This window comes from Macaca mulatta, chromosome 9 (assembly GCF_049350105.2).
Source record: "Macaca mulatta isolate MMU2019108-1 chromosome 9, T2T-MMU8v2.0, whole genome shotgun sequence".
Classification (NCBI taxonomy): Eukaryota; Metazoa; Chordata; class Mammalia; order Primates; family Cercopithecidae; genus Macaca; species Macaca mulatta.
In genome coordinates this window covers 134,472,225-134,492,780 of record NC_133414.1, presented here as the reverse complement: position 1 = coordinate 134,492,780, position 20,556 = coordinate 134,472,225, and the positions used below count along the sequence as shown (strand labels likewise).

General features: G+C 35.8%; 1 protein-coding gene across 2 annotated transcripts in view; it reads right to left on the bottom strand.

Moving 5' to 3' along the window:
- PLEKHA1 (pleckstrin homology domain containing A1) overlaps positions 1–20,556 on the bottom strand; it is a 57,111-nt gene that overhangs the window by 22,783 nt on the left and 13,772 nt on the right. The window contains exons 2-5 of one of the 2 annotated variants that reach the window (XM_001103307.5): positions 15,899–16,059; positions 11,260–11,316; positions 9,143–9,188; positions 3,004–3,101 (exon numbers count right to left, since the gene is read on the bottom strand). In XM_001103307.5, coding sequence (XP_001103307.3) covers positions 3,004–3,101; positions 9,143–9,188; positions 11,260–11,316; positions 15,899–16,039 — 342 coding nt within the window. In that variant the 5' untranslated portion in view covers positions 16,040–16,059. The remainder of the gene's footprint in view (positions 1–3,003; positions 3,102–9,142; positions 9,189–11,259; positions 11,317–15,898; positions 16,060–20,556) is intronic. The other variant, XM_077947744.1, reaches the window with a different exon arrangement.

Sequence of the window (20,556 nt, the reverse complement as noted above, 5' to 3'; positions counted from 1 at the left end):
GGCGGAGGCTGCAGCGAGCTGGGATAGCACCACTGTACTCCAGCCTGGGCAAGAGAGCGACACTCCATCTCAAAAAAAAAAAAAAAAGGAGGAAAGAAAGAAAGAAAGAAATAGCGATAATGTTCAATTCACTTCACTGAGAATAAAAATCCTTAGTGCAGACACAAACTCCCATGTCTTACAATCTTTCTGAGAATTCTACATCTACTTGTTTCCAGTTTCTATTAAAAATATACCAAACTTGTGGAGTTTCTGTCACAAATTCAAAGGACTAATTTTTAGATTCAAATCGAATATTTATTTTTAAATTTTAAAAAAGACATGTTTAAAAACAGTGGCTCTCTGTTCAGATATATATCTTAGACATTCCTTAATAATCAATAAGGAAACAGAAACCACCATATTTATGTTGTTATTACTATAAATGAACAGTGGAAAGCAAACTTTAAAATTTGATTTTCCTCACTCCAGTCATTGATACTCCCCCTTCAGGGATGATTCTCCCACTGTTGCTCTTTTCCTTTTTGTGCGTGTGTAATACAGATGGTCCAGGATTTACAATGGTTCAACTAACAATTTTTCAACTTTATAGTGGGTTTGTTGGGGTACTAAATAGATTTTCAACTTGTGTTTTTGACTTACAATGGGTTTATAAGGCTGTAACCCCATCATAAGTTGAAAAGCAACTGTAAAGGGTAAAGAATTTCAAGTGGCACCCAACTAGATTTCCAAACTCTAATTTCAGATTTCTAAAATTTTAAAATTAACTTATCACACAGTACTTAGCAGACCACTAAAAGACCACTAAATTATACAGTTCACCAAAATGAGAGTGATTCCATAGAAAGATTTATGTATTAAGTACATATATCAAAATGTACATTTTAAGTTTTCAAATAATCTACATGTAAATTATCAGCAATGTTCATAGGAAAATATAACAAATTAGAGATTCCACACTTTAATACACTTAATATATAAAATGCACATAAAAAAGGTAAGATTTTTAAGGAATAAAATTAACATAAAGCATATCTTATTAAAGCATGGGAAATTATTTCATTGCTATCCTGAGTTAAATGTGTGTCTATCTAAAGTTTATTTTTAATAAGTGCTATCAATTCTATACTCACTTTAATGCAGTTATAACCACTTTATTAATCACTATAGTAATAAGGATTTCTATATCTTATATATATTTATATTTTCCAAATGTGAATTATAAAAACATTAAAATCATTTACCAACAAATTTATCTTAAAAACTATAAAAATTTCAACATGTAAAATAAAGTTGCAAGACCACAAAAGCTACTTAGAAGTATTTTTAAGAATTCTATTTAGAATTTCTAATCTGTTTTTCCTTCATGCTAAAAAGTTTACCAGTGTCATTTGTATAAGACTGTTTCATACCACTGATAAATTAGACATAGCAATTTAAGACCCCCCAAAATGGTAAAAAGCCTGAGACAATTCACTGCTTTTTCTCTTAAAGCACTAAGAAACCAGTGCTGCTTGTTACTGCAAATTGTAAAACATGAAGTTAGTAAAGTTACGAGATACTATCTTTCTAAAGAAATTTTTCAGCAGGGAATATTAATTAAAAGAGTTAAAATGATTAGCTAAAAGTTTTTAAGAATATGTATGTCTGAATCAGGTTTAAAAATTGCTTTCCTAAAACTGCACAAACCTAAAATAACTTCTGCTTCATGTACAGATCAGATGCAGTGCGTAGGCGTTTTCTGTCATGTGGTAACAAGCTGTTCTAGTGCAAAACAAAAAAAAAATTCGACTTAACTCTGGGAACAGCTTTAACTACACTGACTCTTTATTGTGTTGTGATATAAATATGAAATTATTCATTTTAGATTAAAACTAACGAGTGACTAACATACGCTGACTTTCAGGGCACATATTCTTTGAGAATACGTCACTTAGGGTCAGTAAATAATTGCACTTTATTAAAAAAAAAAACAAAAACGCAATTGACACAAATCTCACAACACAAGAACTCCTTCCCAACATATTCCATGCAGGTCTACTATGTATTTTTCTACAAAAGTGTAAAGGGAAACTAACACTAGCAAACTCTCTCAGTAAAGGTTTTTGGTTTTAGGAACAAAAGAGTAAGGAGACAGGGGCTGTTTTTGTTCAGGAAGCAGTAAGGCACTGCACTTCAGAGTTCAGGCTCCAGAGTCCAACAAACTGGACTGGACTTCCAGCTCCATAATCTACTAGCTATAAAACTGGTAGATTAATCTTTCTAGGTCTCACTTTTCCAGTTCATTTAAGTAAAACCTTCAGTCTAAGATCTGGCACAGTGTAAATAATCAATAAATATTCATCAGAAAACCAAAAAAGAAGAGAAGCACACATTACAAGCAAGAAATTGTAGCATGGGAAAGGTATCAAGCCCTGGAACGCAAGGAAAAAAATCGGACATAGGAAGTTTAGAGCCTGAGACAAACTTCTCAAGGGTCACATGGGGCAGGACCCTCTGGTTGCCACAACCCTTCAGACACTATCCCTATCCCTATCCCTATCCCTCATTTTTCAGCCTTCATCTCCCCTTGTTCTGCTCCTGTTTTCAACTCTTTCCCTCTCTGACCCCAATCCCCAGTCAGGGCTTAGAAGAGAGAAGTGCCTATTCCCCAGGTAGGTGGCAGGAAATCTCTTACACTATACTAGAAGAAAAAAATATATCCTCCCGGTAGAACTCTACGTGCTAAGCACATATTCTAGAAACGTTGTAAGAAGTGATTAAGATCTGCAGTAATATATCTCCTTATTAGGTTCATAAGTTAAAAAGGCAATCATGGGCTGATTAAAGGACCAACAGTCACCAAGTACAAGACAACATATTCACATTCTGAACACCTGTCTTTTAAACAAAGCTTGAGTATGAAACCTGTTGGTAAGCTGGGAACATTTGGTAGGTGTATCTTCAAAATGAAAAGATTAATTCCAGACAGCGAACAGTTTTCAAAAAAATACATATACTTACTGTAATTTTTATAGCTTTGTTTAACACATTTACCCATTCCACCAGGTCCTGCTGATCATTGGCTTGTAGGAAGTACTTCCTCATTCCTGCATTCATAACTGTTGACAGAAAAAAATAACACACCAAATACTGTACTTATTACCTGTAAATTTATGTTCGCAGTAGCTGAAAAACTTCACTAGGTTCAACACCATGACTCTCGTGGATTTGATGAAATATATCAGACCACATATAATATAGCTTTTATCACACAATAACACAGGTAAAACTCTTATTTTGTTATGGCCATGTTTTTTATCAAATGGATACACCACAATACATTTAGTCAATCCCCTAATGATAGACGCTTAGGCTACTTCCGGTTTTTGAAATTATATAAAATATTACAATGAAACATCACACACATATATTTCTCCACACTTGGCTAGCATTTCTGGGGGATAAATTTCTTGACATAGATTGGCTGGGTCAAAGACAGCTGACGTTTAAACTTTTTATAGGCATTTCCAAATCATCTTCCCACAAAGTTGAATTTGTTCACATTCCTATCAACCACATACGCAAGGTTTATTTCACTGAATACCCCTCACCAGAACTGGTTATTAGCACCTGTGGATATCTCTAGTTTCTAATTTTCAAAGGCTCTGTGGCACTGGGGCTGGCAGTCTGCAAACAGTATTTCCTAGACCCCATCTGAGGCCATTCTCTGCCAATGGGAGGTACTGATGAGAGACTGTAAAGTGGGAGAGGGGAGAAGGAAAGAGGAGACTCTCCTTGATTCCTGCTGTTGTTGACCTCTCTCCAACAGCAGCACACAACTAGCTACTATTAGAGGCCTTTTCCTGCCCCCTACGCCAGCCTTGCAGAGTCCCCTTGGATACCAATAGCTCCACGGTAGCTCCTACTCCACTGCCCTAGGTTATAGTAATACTACTGTCTCTCCCCTTTTGTCTCTCTAGCCCTCCTTGAGTAGTAGTTACTTCATGTAGTTTCTAATTTCTGGGTTACTTCAGCATTCCTTTCGCATTCTTTCAGTCTTCCAAGATTTGGGTAACCAATTCCCTGTAACAAATCCCTTGGGTTTGAAATACCTAGTGTGGTGTTTTCCTGACTAATACTCTTTAACAACCTATTGGTAAATAATTTGGTAAATAAGGTAAATACCTTATCAAATTTTAATATACTATGAATATTTTCTATAAATGTATCCAGATTTCATATCATCTAGAAAATCTCCCTAACTTAAGATTTATTTTTCTAGACCTTATGAATTTCCTTTATATTTTGAATCTTAATACATTTGGAACTTTTATGCAATTTAGTTTATATATACCCCTTTAGGGACTATGTACTTTTATAAAGCAAAGCACATGTGCACATACAGTTGTCTATAAACCATCATAGTCCACTCTTGAATTAAAGCTATGTATTATACACCACGTGCATTTATTTTTAAAAGCAAAAATATTATTCCAGGAGCTAAGTATCTGAATAGTTATACTGTTGCAATTATTCAAACATAAAAATAACTTCAAAACGTCTCCACCAAAATTTTAAAAGATATACTAGCACACAGTTGAATGTGGCTAAGAGAAGGGGAAATGCAAACTCTCAAGGAAAACACACAAGATTTTGAAATTGGGACTGAGACCAAGACACTCTAAACTACAGCTTCCTTGAATTGAGATGAAGGTCTTAGAAAGGAAGTCAAAGCCTATCTTGCAAAGCACTACAAAACAACCAGTCTATAACCTTAAAAGAAATTTAACACACTGGAAATCTGTTCTTGTATATCTTTCTAGAGACTGGAAAAGTTATAATTGCCATAAATATATATTAAGATAAATCCGTAATTCACTAGGATGCTATACCTATCAATAAATAACTTGTGCTTGTAATTTCTAGCCATCAGTAAGGCTTCCTTTTATACTCTTTTTTTTTTTTCAGCTTAGGCTGAAGCAGAGCCCTCCTCATTCATAATGGCTTCTTCCCCTCAATGTTATTTTGGGCATCTGCCCAGAACATCTGAAGAGTTTAAAAATCTATGCACTTATTAATATACTATACTTGGTACACAGTAAATGCTTAATACATATACTTCTGAATAAATAATATTTATATAAGGATCTCTTTTAAGGGAAGGAAGAGATGTAAATATATATCTAAAAAAAGACTCCTAGTATACCTTGCAATCTGAATAAAATCTCTTGGACTTTAAGAATTACTTCATGACAAGATGTAGATATATAGGTATGATCTAGAAAAAAAGTCAGCCTGGAATCAGTCCAACCTGACTAGCTTATGCACTTACAAGCAATATCATCTTTCAAACATTACTTAATTTCTCTGAGCCTGATACTCCTCATCTGTGAAATGGGAATGCCACTCATTCCACCTCCTTAAGAGGTGACGATCTTATATGTCAAGAAACTAACACAGTGCTTGGTACAGAATATTCTTCACTGCCATCATCTGGAGATTTCTAAGGAGTAAGGAAGCACTATAAAAAATGTAAAGCAGGAAGCAGTGGCTCACGCCTATAATCCCAGCACTTTAGGAGGCCAAGGCAGGCAAATCACTTGAGGTCAGGAGTTCGAGACAAACCTGGCCAACACGGTGAAACCCTGTCTCTACTCAAAATACAAAAATTAGCCAGGCACGGTGGTAGGCACCTGTAATCCCAGCTACTTGGGAGGCTAAGGCAGGAGAATCACTTGAACCCAGGAGGTGGAGGTTGCAGTGAGCCAAGATTACACCACTGCACTCCAGGGGACAGAGTGAGGAGGCTCCATCTCAAAAAAGAAAAAGGAAAGCAAGTGACTGAAATGTGGTGTATTAGCAATATTGGTGGGGAAGGGAGAAAAGGAAAGAAAATCTTTGAACAATTAAAAAAAAAAAAAAACTTTGATACTGCTAAGTTACCATAAAAACCCTAAAGTAAAGGTTTCACTGTAAATAATAAATGCACCCCTAGAAGCTTGTATCCTTCCTACCTTTTCCACTTGAGTATTTCATTTCAAATCTTTATGATTAGAATGAATACATAAAATGGATAAAACCTGAAGCATAAACATTAGCTTAACTGCAAACAAAAATCATCTCACAACCTGAGATCAACTGGTTATGAATATATGGTTTTGGTTCAAGAGGTTCTAAGGTATTTTATCACACTCTTTGTCAATTTTCCCCATTCTGTTTTCTCTATTCTGTACTTTCCTCTGTCCTCTCAGTCTCTATCAGATGTTGGACTTCTTTGATTGCTTTCATCTCTTTTCCATTATCTATCTTTACCTTTGTTCTACTTTCAGATTTCTTTGCCTTTTTCTTGTGAGTTTTGCATTGTCTCATGTTCCTTCTCCTGTTTGATAATCCTCTCTCATCAAATGTTCAGTAATCCTGGGCTGTCTATTCATATTTTAAAAGAAAGTGCTAAAAAGACTGATGAAAAGCTCTCTTGGGTTGTTGTAGGGCTGCTGACTGTGGACCTCACTAGTCAACTATGGCAAGCTCTTCTAGTAGAAATGCCCAGATGTCAGTCAGTATCTATGGATCTTTTCTCTAGGGTATTCAGATCTTACTCACCTAAACCCGGCTGCCCAGTGCTCTGGGGTTGGGGTTGCACTGATTGTGCAGACTTTCATTTAATCTTCCTATTTTCACTTTCATGCCTCATTCCTTTCGTTCTCTGGGACTAGTGCCCCTAAATATATAGCCTCACTGATTGTATTTGTGGAGACACCACACATCCCATTTCCTGCTGGAACAGGGGAAGGGTGTCTGCCTGATCCAGCTAGATGGAGGTAGGGAACAGAGATTGTTTCTGATATAGATATGCAAACTAAGTCCCTGTTTTTGGTCCTTCCTCACTGTTGCTTCCTCAGAAAATGTATCTCCTATACCTAAGCCTATCTAGAATTGGGGTGAGGCAGAAACTTAAATGGTGAGCTTTTCATTGGCCTCTTCCTCCACTCTGCTAAATTATCTACCATTCCTCTATCCACTTTCCAACTTTACATACTGAGGGTTACAGATACTCTGCTCCCTCCATCAAAAATGGCTTGCATGTTTCTTATTCTCACTGGCTTGGGACAATTTGAGAGAAGACATGTTGCCACTTTGAATGAAAGTTGTGGTTCTATTTAGAAGACAGCGCTTCTCTCTCTGAAAGTAAGCATTTCATGAATCTTTACTCCCACTAGCAGTAGAGGACTAATAAACTATTGACTGATCAATGAATGACTAATCTTAATTTTTGATTCCAACTAAAATCACCCATTCTAAATACTCCAATAACTATGAATGTCAAGTCTGTTACTGTATATTACTATTTCTGTAAGTTTGAGATTTTAGAAAAAAAGGGTTGTCAAAAGTATGTGCATTATACATTCTAAAATACAAAGTTCTCAGTTATTTGACATGCAATACCGATTCATTTACAAGGCTCTGAGACATTGTCCTGCTTCGTAACCAAAATTATAATTAGTAATAAACATGTAACTTTAAAAAATAGCTTCATAGTGAGATAAAAGCATTTAATTTAATTTAATCTTCCTATTTAATCTTCAAGGTAAGAGGATTACCTTGACAGCCACGTTTCATCTTGCTCACATCAAGATGCTATTTCTAACCACTGCCTAAAGAAACCTGTCCTTTTCAAGCAAAAGAGAGCAAAGAATTTCAATTCTACCCCCAAAAGTATCTCTCACTTTAATGTGAAATAGTCCCTTTTGATGTTAGTTGGCCACTCCAAATATTTGTTCCTTCAGTCACTAATGTCCACTAACATACTCTCTGAGAGGGTATCAATTTTCCTAGCTTCAACTACCACTCCCTTTTTAACAGACCCCAAATTTCTCCATTCTTGACCTTAAAGTTCCATCCAGTCCTCAATTACTATCAACAGAACATTTCCATTTGGAAATTCCCCACCATTTCAACTCCATAGCAAACATTTTACCTTATATAACCAGCTCTCCCTGACTTCCCATTTCTTTACTTGAAGCAAACTTCCCTGCTACCTCTCTCTTCTCTCTAATTCCCCCATATCCACCAAGCCCCTGCACTTTTCCTTCTTTTCACCCTTCCTCCTTCTCCCATTGCCACCACACTAACTCAGGACCTTACATAAGTACAGTAGTTCAGAGGCCACTTACCCAGTCTACCTACATCAAAACCTTCCTATCCATACCAAAACAAAAACAAAAAACAAAAAACTCCTTCACCTTATGTCTGCTTTCAGATGCTCTCTTTCTCTTCTCCTTTTTTCAAAATAATAAAACCTATTGCTCGTCAAAACACAGCACCCTGGCTTCTGCCTGCCTTTCTACTCTCTAGCCACTTATCATACCCTCTAGCTTCAGTGTTCAGCTCCAGAGACACCACGCTCTTCTCCCCACAATCCTCTGTGCATGTGGTCCTCCTGCCTTTTCTCTGCAGTGCTAAAGGATATAAGCAGCAGGCTAGTTGGCCACCAGTGTAAGCATCTCCTCCTCCGGGGAGGCTCCCCGACTCCCAAGCTCCCCAATAAAGATCTGAAGGTCGTTCTTTGTGCTTAATAGATTGCATATCCCTTTATCTACAGGTTGTGACAACTGCAATAATAATTGCCTGGTATTTTTTATCTATGAGCCAACCAGCCTTAAGGGCAGCAACTGCTTCTTATTCATCTTACTGCCCCACTGCCAAGCACAGTGCCTGGCATATACTAAACATTTGCTGAGTAAGTTAATCCAATACCCTCAACTACTCCTATCCCAAACTGTACATTTCTCACCACCCACAAGCTAAAGACCAAATCCTTTTAATTAATTATATGTTTAATGTAGAATAACATGACACAGAAAGTTTAAAATTACCTGAAATCTCACTGGAGGTGATCGTTATAAATGCCAAAATTACAGTTACACATGGGTAGAAGGAGGTGATTGTAACTAGGATGGCACACAGGAAAGAGGCTTCGGGGTTAGGGGAGGGCGAGTGCAAAATGTTATTTCCTTATCCGTATAGCGGTTACAAGGGAATTCACTTTAGAATAATTCATTCAGCCATAGGTTTTGTGTGGTTTTCTCCTACAGTTTTTTTTTACAATATGATACAATTATATCAGTCAATTTAAAATACATATAACATGGCTACTTACCAAAACAGAACTCCGCCTTTGGCCTTAGCTTAGTAGCATCGCTAACCTAAAAAGAAAAATAGAGATGGGTTCCTCACTTCTTCATATCATCCTAAAACCAACCATATATACTATGTAAACTTCCACATGTATGATTCCCCAATAATCATACACATTTAGTAAATAGACTTAAAATTAAACATGAAAGACAACTGAAAAAGAACAGCAAATTAAATACATAGGATGCAGTTCCCAACTGTAAGAGGTTGCAAATAATACTTCCAAATTTTCTTTGAACAAACTTGTTTTCTCTTCAAAGAAATGTCAGAGAGAAGCTGAAAGTAAACCTTTAGGCTTTATGTCATACACACAAGTATTTTTAGTTTAACATAATTTTCAAAATACCCTCAATGAATATTCTACAAGAACTATGCATTCTTCCCAAATAACGTATTTCTAAATTAGCTATGATTTTTAAGCAAAAATGGGGATGGGTAAAGGGGAGACTGTGCATTTAAAGTCCATAAATCCAGGCATTTAACTGAATTAATCTTAATCTTAATAATTAAGATTAAGGCATTAATCTGCTATGAGGAGATCAAAATGGAGCTGGATCCTCTCTTGCTCCTAGGAGAATACCCTAGGATAATGGGATCACTTTATTAAATGCAGCTCATGGTTCATTTTAGAAGATGAAGCAACCAGCTGCATTTGGTGGCTGCTATCCCTTTAAATAAAGTACCTCCGAGAAGCTCATTCACAACTATTGCCATGCTGTTGTCCAGTGACAGAACTGGTAATTGCAGCATCTGTTTTGTACCTTCAAAAGGAATTCTAAGTCTGGGATTCCTCACTGATCCCGACTACAAACTCACAGTTCTGAGTCACACAAAAGTTTGTTCCAGAAATAAATTTTCGAAATAAATTTTTTTTGGAAAAAAAGTGGTACATCCAAAGTAGAGTACAAACTGCACAATTTAAACTTCAGGAAGTGGGAGGACAAGATGAAAGTTACAGAACTGCACAGAAAAAAAGGTTATATTTTAAAAGAAGAGCAATGGAGGAGGGGAAAGCAGCTGGCCAGTCACCCTACCCACTTTACTGAGTTAATACTTGATTTCAAGAAAGAGCTTCCACATAGTATTTGCCATATGTAAATTTACATAACATGATTTTAACAGAAAAATGTTTCCTTTTAAATATGTAATCTTTATTGTCCAAGGGCTCTTTTCTTTTCTTTTTGGTCAATGAGAATGAATACCTCTGTTGTAACACTAATATAAAGTATTTTATTTATATAACATCTATCTTCTAAACAGAGGCACATTTGTAAATTTGTCTTCTGTTGAAGTGATCTACCTTTGCCAACAGATCTCAGTATATGCGTAATAGTACCCATATTATCTAATAATACTGTGTTGCTACCTTTTGCATCTCATATGTAAGTAATCAACAAGCTTTTATTGCTTTTATGTAAAACACACACACACACACACACACACACACACACAAATCCACAGGGCTAGCACCTCAGCATCTTTTAGTTCCCTAAACATTAATAGAAGAAAATAAGAAAAAAAGGTACCTGACAAACGTAAAATCAAAATTTTTAAAAACAAAAAAATAGTATTGCAAAACTACCAGAAAAACAAATAAAGAAGAAAACAGAAATGAAAAGAGACAAAGTGAAAAGAGGGGGGAGAATCATCCTTTCAATATGAAAATGGTTCGTATGCTCCTCAAAATAAAACATTAAAAAACAAAGTATCAAAGACAATGGGATTTAAAAGTTGGAAACAGCCTAAACAAACATAATATAGACTTAGAAAAATCTCCAGACCTTCTCAGGATAGAATTTGTTTCACTGATTTCTCCCTTTCTGATGTTCGTATACCTGATCATAAAAGTTAATGTTAACTTTTGCAATTTGCCACATCCTGTAAGTTAAAATCGTATTCTTCATAATTGTATCGATTTAAAGAATTTCCTAAACATAGTAATCAGAAACTGTTTCAGCATGATAGGAATCTGAACATCACTGTTAAAGGACATGGAAAGGAAACTGCTGCTTCCATTCGTACTCTCATTCACAAGGATTTTAATTCACACATGAATATAAGACAATGTATAAAGACTACCTTTGAAATGTAGGTAAGTTTAATGGCTCCAACACGTGATGATCCAGAAGGTAGGTTCTAGAAACAAATTATTAATATATAATTAATATCCAATATTACGAATTCATTTTATAACGTTCCATGTGTACTTCTGAAAAGTTAAAAAACTCAATTTTTAATATCACATTTTACAAATGAACTTTTCTTCTGTTCAAGTTTTTATTAGGTCTGAAATCAAGTCCATAGCTTGGATAACAAAACTGAATCCCACTCTTTTCCATCATCATGCATTCTATGACTAAAAGGCTATTTTTATCACTGGAGCTAAACCAATACTCTTTCTCATGAGCTTAAAAAGCCAAAAACAAGATCAGATTTTGTTCCCGAAAGCAAGGGGGAAATATTTAGGGGCATAAAACAAATATAATTGTAAGATACTTTAAAAGCCTATACATATTACTTTGTTCTATTAAAATTTCTTTATCAAATATCTCTTGACAAAAATGGACTACATTTCCCCCCATTTAAATGGTTTACTGTTTGTTATACCATATTAATCTACATTGATACTTTCTTTTTCCAAAAAAAAAATGTTAGCTTCTCTTTACATCATATGCAGGGAATGTAGGCACTTCCACACACAGTATTTTCATTCTTCCCTTCAGTTTTAGATATGGTTTGCACATAAAAGAGCTAAAGGTAAACGAAGAGGGAGAATCATCTCTGGTTGAAGTTATCCAGAAAGACTGAAGTAATGAACAACATTTAGGCTGGAGGTTAAGGAAAATTTTGAAACACAAAAAGCAGGGGAGAATATTCCAAGCAGAGAAAACGGACAAACTATGGCAAACAACTGAATGTGCACAGCTCTGTACTAGAAAGAGAGGGTGGCTGTGTTGGGCTATGATGTAGTGTCCTATAAGATTGTGGTACAAAATGGTGGTCTGAAAACTTGAACTGAGAACCTAATCATAGAGGACCTAAATAAAAAACAAAGCAGCAAAGAATTTATACTGTAGAGAATTTGAAGCCAATGAAGAAGGCTTATGAGCAGATCTGGAATCAAAATTATGCTTTAATTACTATATAATAAACTGAATGGATTATAGAGGAGGAAGATGGAGGTAGGAAAACCAGACAAAAGAATCTGGGGAAAAGAAACAAAGAATATAAATTTCATTTATGTGATAGAAGACTGATAAAAGACTGATAGAATATTTTAGAGGTAAAAATGAAAACATTAGATTTAGTTAATTTTGAAAATTATTTCTGCTGGAGATTAGAAAGCATCAACTATTCAACTGACTTTACAATAATGTACTTAAAAATAAAAAAAATCTATGGGCTTGTTCTAACGAATGATTAGGAGGTAACTGGAAGCCTAGATATTTCAAAGACTTAAGATTCCCAAACATGAACTGCCTACTGTTGACACGGACAGATCTTTTCAAAACTTTCATACACACCTATATGTTGTAAAATTCCATTAAGTATGTTCTGCTTTAAACTATATACTATGTACAAGCTTCCAAATATAAATAATAAATAGTAAATAGGCATATAAATTAAAATTATAATTTATTAATGTATAACATTAAAAAGCTATTTGTATTCTTATGTATAACGTTTTATATTTATGGGTTTTTGGTTTTTAACTTTAAGGAAGGAAAAGAAATGTAAATATGTCTTCAAGAATCTCTAACTACTACCAAAGTGATTTTTTCAAAAACTGTTACCCTTCCATTCAAGGATGATAATTTATTTCTTTTCAGTTTTTAATGAGCCTATTATTTTAACTGCTGAATAGAGCTCTAAGTCTTTGTGGAAGGAAGACAAATGAGAAACCAAAGCATGACATAAAGTGTCACAGTAATAGTAGTACACTACAGAGAAATGTAAGTAGCTGAAAGAAAAGCAATATTCAAAATACCCAGTTTCTATGGACTAGTATGATTACCATCAGGTTTGACTGGAAAAAAAAGAGATTCAAAATTTGTTACTTGACAATGAACAAGAAATAACAAACTAATAGAACACTTAAGAAAAAAAGGGAAATAGGCCATTTGTTGATTATGAGTTCCTAAACTCATTTTGCCAAATACTTTTTCAAATCTCTTCAAATGCACTCCCTCGTACAGCAACTTAATTATTTCATTCTCCATGATTACCAACCTCCTTGATAAAACACAGAAAGCCCCAAAATGATCCCTAATAAACACTAGAATGAATTTTTAAACCCATGGTTAGCAGAAAAGGAAGCAGTGGTCAGGGGAAGAAGTGGCTCCCTGATAACAGATGAATCAAACTAATTTTCTTTCTTTACCAAGGTTATTATCATCAGTATCACCATGTTATACTTTGACATAAGCAACTAGATTGAACCATACGAAATTGCCATTTTTTAGTAATTCAAAATGTTTGTGTATTAGGTATATTAGCAATTTCATATGGTTCAATCTAATTGCTTATGTCAAGATGTAATAACATGGTTATACTGATCATAATAACCTTGATAAAGAAAATAATATAATAATCTTAGCAAGACATTTTACTAAAGTTTTCAAGAGTAGCTATGTCTTGATTATTACGTTTAAAAGTGACACCAAGTTGTTACTAATGGCTAATACACTGGCTGACAGAATCAAGATTTCCTAAGTTGGAAAGAAGACATAAACTCAGTAAGAACAAACTAAAAAACATTTAAATTCTGCACTTAAAAAAAAAATTGACACTATGTCCAGAAAAGCCAATGCATTAATTCCAACATAGAGATATGGCTTTCAAAAGTTCATGCAGACAAGACCTAGCTGAGTACAAACCTAGATGAGTGCTACAGCCAAAGTGATCTAGTCTCCAAATCTGCCACAGGCTCTCTTGCTTTGATCTCTGCCCACACTACTCTTTGAGCACTGGAATAATCAACTTTTCCATCTCTTAGCCAATATTATATCCAAACTACTAGGTCAATTTCAAATGTTACCACTTCCATGAAGACTTCAACTCCTTCTACTAGCTGTATAACTTTCCTCTGAATTCCCAGTCCATGTTTTATTCAGGGTAATAAATATATTCTATTTTGTACTTAACTCCTTTTAGCTCTGTTAAATGGGTAGTACTGATAAAGGAAGAATGACAAGAAGAATCTATTACATAGGAACGTGGAAAAATAATCAAGGAGTTTCAAGTAAAATTCAGGTGAAACCATACATATGTCAACCGGACCTGGTGATGAGAGAGAAAAACCAGGGAGAGAAAATAGGCAGAACCGTGCAATGGCTCATATGGGTGAGATGTCCCTTACAACTCAAATTCTACATAAATAAACACACACACATTAGTGTATCTGTATCTTGTCTAATCTAAAATTAGTACAGAGGGAAGAATACTAGACTACTTATCAGGAGACCTAGTTCCTGCTCTGTGAAACAGAATAGAACCTTGTATAAGTTGCTGCTCTTCCCTAGACCTTCCATTCCTCACCCACATGAGAAGCCTACTGGACAAAAATCAGCTTAGAAGTCTGCTAGAGATTCATCCCTTGCTTTGCACATCCTTCCTTGCAACATACAACCCCATTTTTAACTTTTATACCAATTTTTATTTGAAGATAAAAATTTCCAAAAGGCCGGGCACAGTGGCTCATGCCTGTAATCCCAGCACTTTGGGAGGCTGAGGCTGGAGGATCACCTGACGTCAGGAATTCAAGACCAGCCTGGTCAAGACGGCGAAACCCCCATCTCTACTAAAAATAACAAAAAATTAGCCGGGCGTGGTGGCTCACCCCTGTAGTCCCAGCTACTCAGGAGGCTGAGGCATGAGAATCACTTGAACCTGGGAGGTAGAGGCTGCAGTGAGTCAAAATCGTACCACTGCATTCCAGTCTGAGTGACAGAGTGAGAATCCATCTCAAAAAAAAAAAAAAAAAAAGTAGAGAAAGTTGAAAGTTTAAAACTACTTCACAGATGATATCTAATCCCAGGCCTCTTACAGATCTTAAGGCTGGGATTCTAATTTTTAAATTACAACATTTACCCCTATGTTTTGCAAGGCAACAATAAAATCAAAATGCATTTCAGTTCATGGATGGCATTACAATGACTGACTCAAATCTAACACCACAAAATAAAAGGACTACATATGCGCAAGAGCATCACGTGGTTAAGTCATTTATTTATTAAAAAATAACAGTCACTATCCTAGATACAGCATCTTAAACCTAAATTTAATCTCACTAAAGGGACCCTGGTATTAAGCCTCCTTAATGCAAGAAAATCATCTATCCCTGGTCTTTATTTTAGCTGTTGTTTGAAATATATGTTACAAAAACAGTATTTCTGATTTTTGGGACAGCTTCAATTGTTATTTTTTTCTGTGACTCAAGATCTAATTTTCTAAAACCTAATTTTCTACCACAGAGAGCATGTCTCTCTCGAGGGAAAAATACAAAAGCATTAATTTTTATCAAATAAACTTAGTTTCACCTTCTGAAATTCAAACAAGACAGTAGAGGTCAGGAGTGCAGAGCAGAGAGGACAGTCAGTAGAAATAAATCTAAAAATATACTGTTTAAGAAGACAAATACTAAAACCTGTATAGTATGTTAAATACTTAAATACAACTTTCTATGCTTTTAAAAGATAATCCTTGGGACTTTACGAACCTGTGGATTATCCATGTACCACACGAAACTATCTTCTCTGGTATCCAGTATGAAGTACCTTCGAAGAAATTTCCCACTGTTTTCATTTTCTTCAATGTCTAAAAAACCACAGATGCGATTCTGACGATCCACATAAGGCATTGCTGAGCTTGAACATTACACTGTAAAATAAAAACATTAACAGTAAGCTCCCTATGAAACAGAAAAGTATTTCTCATGGACTGCAAGCATAAAACGTGCTATGGTGTAAGTCTATTCAATGAGGGGGCAACTTGCCAACATGAGATAAGGCCAATTAAAAAGAACACACACCAACATCCGAGGCACTGACAAAAATCACTTTTGAAATTAAGTTTATGAAGAGTGGTTACTAAATGTAACTATTCACTTTGATGGGGACAACGGAGAGCTACTCACCTCAGTTGAATAATTTCCTTACTTTTTCCCTAAAAAAACCCAGGTGAGCCAAAAAACAATCGTTATGCAAATTTTAATTTCCTCACTTACAAATCGAGATAATCTGTCCTTTAGATTTTAGAATAATCAAGATAATCTATCCTTTAGATTATTTTAGAATATTTTTAAATTCACAAAACAACAACAGTTAACATTTAGTGACCACTTGCTACATGCCAGGCTCTGTACCAGGTTCTTTTCCATATGTGATCTCTTTAATCTTCTAAACAATCCTAGGAGTAGGCATAATCATCCCCAGCAGATAAGGAACTTAACACAGAGGGGAAGTGATTTTCCAAAATTCCAAAACTAGTAGGCCCAGAGTCAAAGCCTGAATCCAGATTACTGTACTCTAGAGCTCTTATCTTATGCTCTATACCATCTTCTCTAAAAAACCCTTGAACTGTTAAAACTAAAGTGAATCAAAATAAACTTAGTTAATGTAGTAGAAAGAGAGATAAGCAGGTATGATGTGCCTCCTGGTGGAAGACAAAAACATCACCTATGAAGTGAACATAAAACAACAAGAAAAAATGTTTTTTAGATCCCCGCTATATCCAAATGCCAATCTACAGGAGATGCAGAACACAGAAGAACATACTAAACTGCACCAAAGGAATTCAATCAACAAGAACCAGACTATAAGAAACAAAGGGGAAAAAAAATTTATTTAGCAAATAAATTATTACAAGAAAAAAAAGGGAAAGACATTATAGATTAAAAGAGATTTAAAAGGTATATCATATTCTGGTCCTAAAGCACTGCAACTTTTGTTGTACTGATTAAAGTTTAAAAACCGTTAGGTGCCAAGCACTGTTTCTCTAGAGACTACAGATATATGATTCCTTCTTGATGTGATGCTTAGCCCAAATCTGCAACAGACAGCTGTTCCTATTCTGGTACTTCTATAGCTGGCACCATCATATCTCTTAGCAGGATGAATTTACATAAGTAGTTCTTTATTTAGAGGCTCAAGGTAAATTTAACTTACAGTGAAAATTCAATCACAATGCACACTGATACACTATGTATCGGCATCACTATTCCATGTGCAGTCAGAGAAATTATAAAATACACCAAAAAGTTTTAAATAAAACAATCCAATAAGTTTGTGTGTTGTTGTTGTTCTTATAAACCTGACACTTTAAAAGGAAATAATTTCTTTAATAAATTCACTATAAGTTTGTAAAAAGAAAAAAAGTTTACAATGTAATCAAAGCTTGAAAAATCAATACTCTATATTACCATATACCACAGGTAAAAGCTATCAACTTGCCATGAGAATAGACATGTATCAGTGGAAAAGAATTTGAGCACAGAAATAAACGTATACATCTATAGTCAACTGATTTCAACAAGGGTGCTAATACCATTCAATGTAGGGGAAAAAAAAACCTCTTCAACAAATGGTGCTGGTACAACTGGATATCCACATGTTAACGAAATGCAGCTGGACCCCCTACCTCACACCATATATAAAAATTAACTCAAAATGGATTAACAATTTAAAAGCTAAAACTAGAAAACTTTCAGAAGAAAATATGAGGTAAATCTTACTTTGGAATTGGCAATGAATTCTTAAATATAATACCAAAAGCATGAGCAACAACAAAAATAAGATACATTGGACTTCATCAAATTTTTAGAACTTTTTTTGCATCAAAGGACTTCAAAAAAGTCAAAAGAAAATCTACAGGAGGAAAGAAAACATTTGCAAACTATGTATCTGACAAGGGTCTAGTATCCAGAATATATAAATAACTTTCAGAACTCAAAAACTTCAGTCCAAGTTTAAAATGGGCAAATGTCTCGAAGCGACATTTATCCAAAGAAGATAAACAAATCACCAACGAGAACATTAAAAGATGCTCAATATCATTAGCCATTTTGGGAAATCCAAATAAAAACCACAATGAGATAAAACTTCACACCCACTAGGATGGCTATAATTAAAAGAGAGGAAAATAACAAGTGTTGGCAAGGACATGGAGAAATTGGAACCCTCCTACATTGCTGGTGGGAATGTAAAATGGTACAACAGCTGTGTAAAACAGTTTGGCAGCTCTTCAAGAGTTAAACATAGAATTACCATATGACCCAGCAATTCTACTCCTAGGTACACACACACCTTGTTTTACTGTGCTTCATTTTATTGCACTTCACATATATTGGGGTTTTTACAAATTGAAGGTTTGTGGCAACCCTGCAGCCTCAAAGTACTGGGCTCAAGAAATCCTCTTGCCTCAGCCTCCCAAATAGGTGGGAGGACTATATGCATGTACCACCATGCCCAGCTAACTTTTTTATTTTTTGTAAAGACAGGATCTCACTATGCTGCCCAGGCTAGTCTCGAGCTCCTGGCCTCAAGCAATCCTCTCGCCTCGGCCTCTCAAAGTGCTGGGATTACAGGCATGAGCCACCATGCCCAGCCAAGTGTCTCACTTTAAACCAAAAGCCAGAAATGACTAAGCTTAGTAAGTAAAGCATATCAAAAGCTGAGACAGATCAAAAGTGAGGTTTCTTGCACCAAATAGCCAAGTTATGAACACAAAGGTAAAATTCCTGAAGGAAATTAAAAGTGCTACACAAGAATGGTAAGTGAAACAGCTTTATTGCTGATATGAAGAAAGCTTTAGTGGTCTGGACAGAACATCAAATTAGCTACAGTATTACCCTTAAGTCAAAGCCTAACCCAAAGATAGGCTTTCTTCAGTTATTTGAAGGCTGAGAGAGGTGAGGAAGCTGTAGGAAAAAAAACTGGAAGCCAGCAGAGGTTGTTGGTTCATGAGTTTTAAAGAAAGAAGCCATCTCTATACCATAAAAGTGCAAGGTGAAGCAGCAAGTGCTGATATAGAAGCTTCCACAAGTTATCCAGGAAGATCTAGCTGAGATCAAGGAGATGGCTACACTAAAGAGATTTTCAATGTATGTGAAACTCTTCCATTGGAATGCCATCTAGGACTTTGACGGCTCTAGAGAAGTCAATGCCTGATTCAAAGCTTCAAGGGACAAGCTGACTCTTGTTAGGGGCTAATGCAGCTGCTGACTTTAAGCTGAAGTCACTGCTCACTTACCATTCCGAAAATCCTAGAGCCCTCAAGAATTATGCTAAATCTACTCTGCCTGTACTCTAGAAATGGAATAACAAAGTCTGGATGATCACACACCTGTTTACGGCATGTTTTACTGCTTTTTTTTTTTTTTTTTTTTTTGGGTGGGGGGGATGGAGTCTTGCTCTGTCGCCCAGGCTGGAGTGGTGGCACAATCTTGGCTCACTGCAACCTCTGCCTCCCAGGTTCAAGCAATTCTCCTGCCTCAGCATGCCTCAGTCTCCCAAGTAAATGGGATTAACAGGTACGTGCCACCATGCCTGGCTAACTTTTGTATTTTTAGTAGCAACAGGGTTTCACCACATTGGCCAGGCTGGTCTCGAACTCCTGACCTCAGGTGATCCGCCCACCCTGGCCTCCCAAAGTGCTGGAATTACAGGTATGAGCCACCGCAACCGGTCACTGAATATTTTAACCCCACTGTTGAGACTTACTCCCCAGAAGATTCCTTTCCAAATATCACTGCTCATTGACAATGCACATGGTCACCCAAGAGCTCTGATGAAAATGTACAAGGTGATTAATGTTGTTTTCACGCCTGTTAACACGACATCCATTCTGCAGCTCATGGATCAAAGAGTAATTTCAACTTTCAAGTCTTATTATTTCAGAAACACATTTTGTGATATGAGATAAACATTTGTGATTTGAAATATAGCTGCCATAGATAGTGATTCCTCTGATAGATTTGGGCAAAGTAAACTGAAAATCTTCTGGAGAGGATTCATCATTCTAGATGCCGTTCAGAACATTCATGATTCACAGGAGGAGGTCCAAGTATCAACATTAACAAGGCTTTGAAAGAAGTTGATTCCAACCCTCATGAATGACTTGGAAGGGTTCAAGACTTCAGTGGAGGAAGTAACTACAGATATGACAGAAATAGCAAAAGGACTAGAATTAGAAGAGAAGCCTGAAAATGTGACTAAATTACCGTAATCTCATGCTAAAACTTGAACAGATGAGGAGTTGCTTCCATGGATGAGCAAAAAAAGTGGTTTCCTGAAATGGCACAGCCACCCCTACCTTCAGCAACCACTACCCTAAACAGTCAGCAGTCACCAACACTGAGGTACAACTCTCCACCTGAGG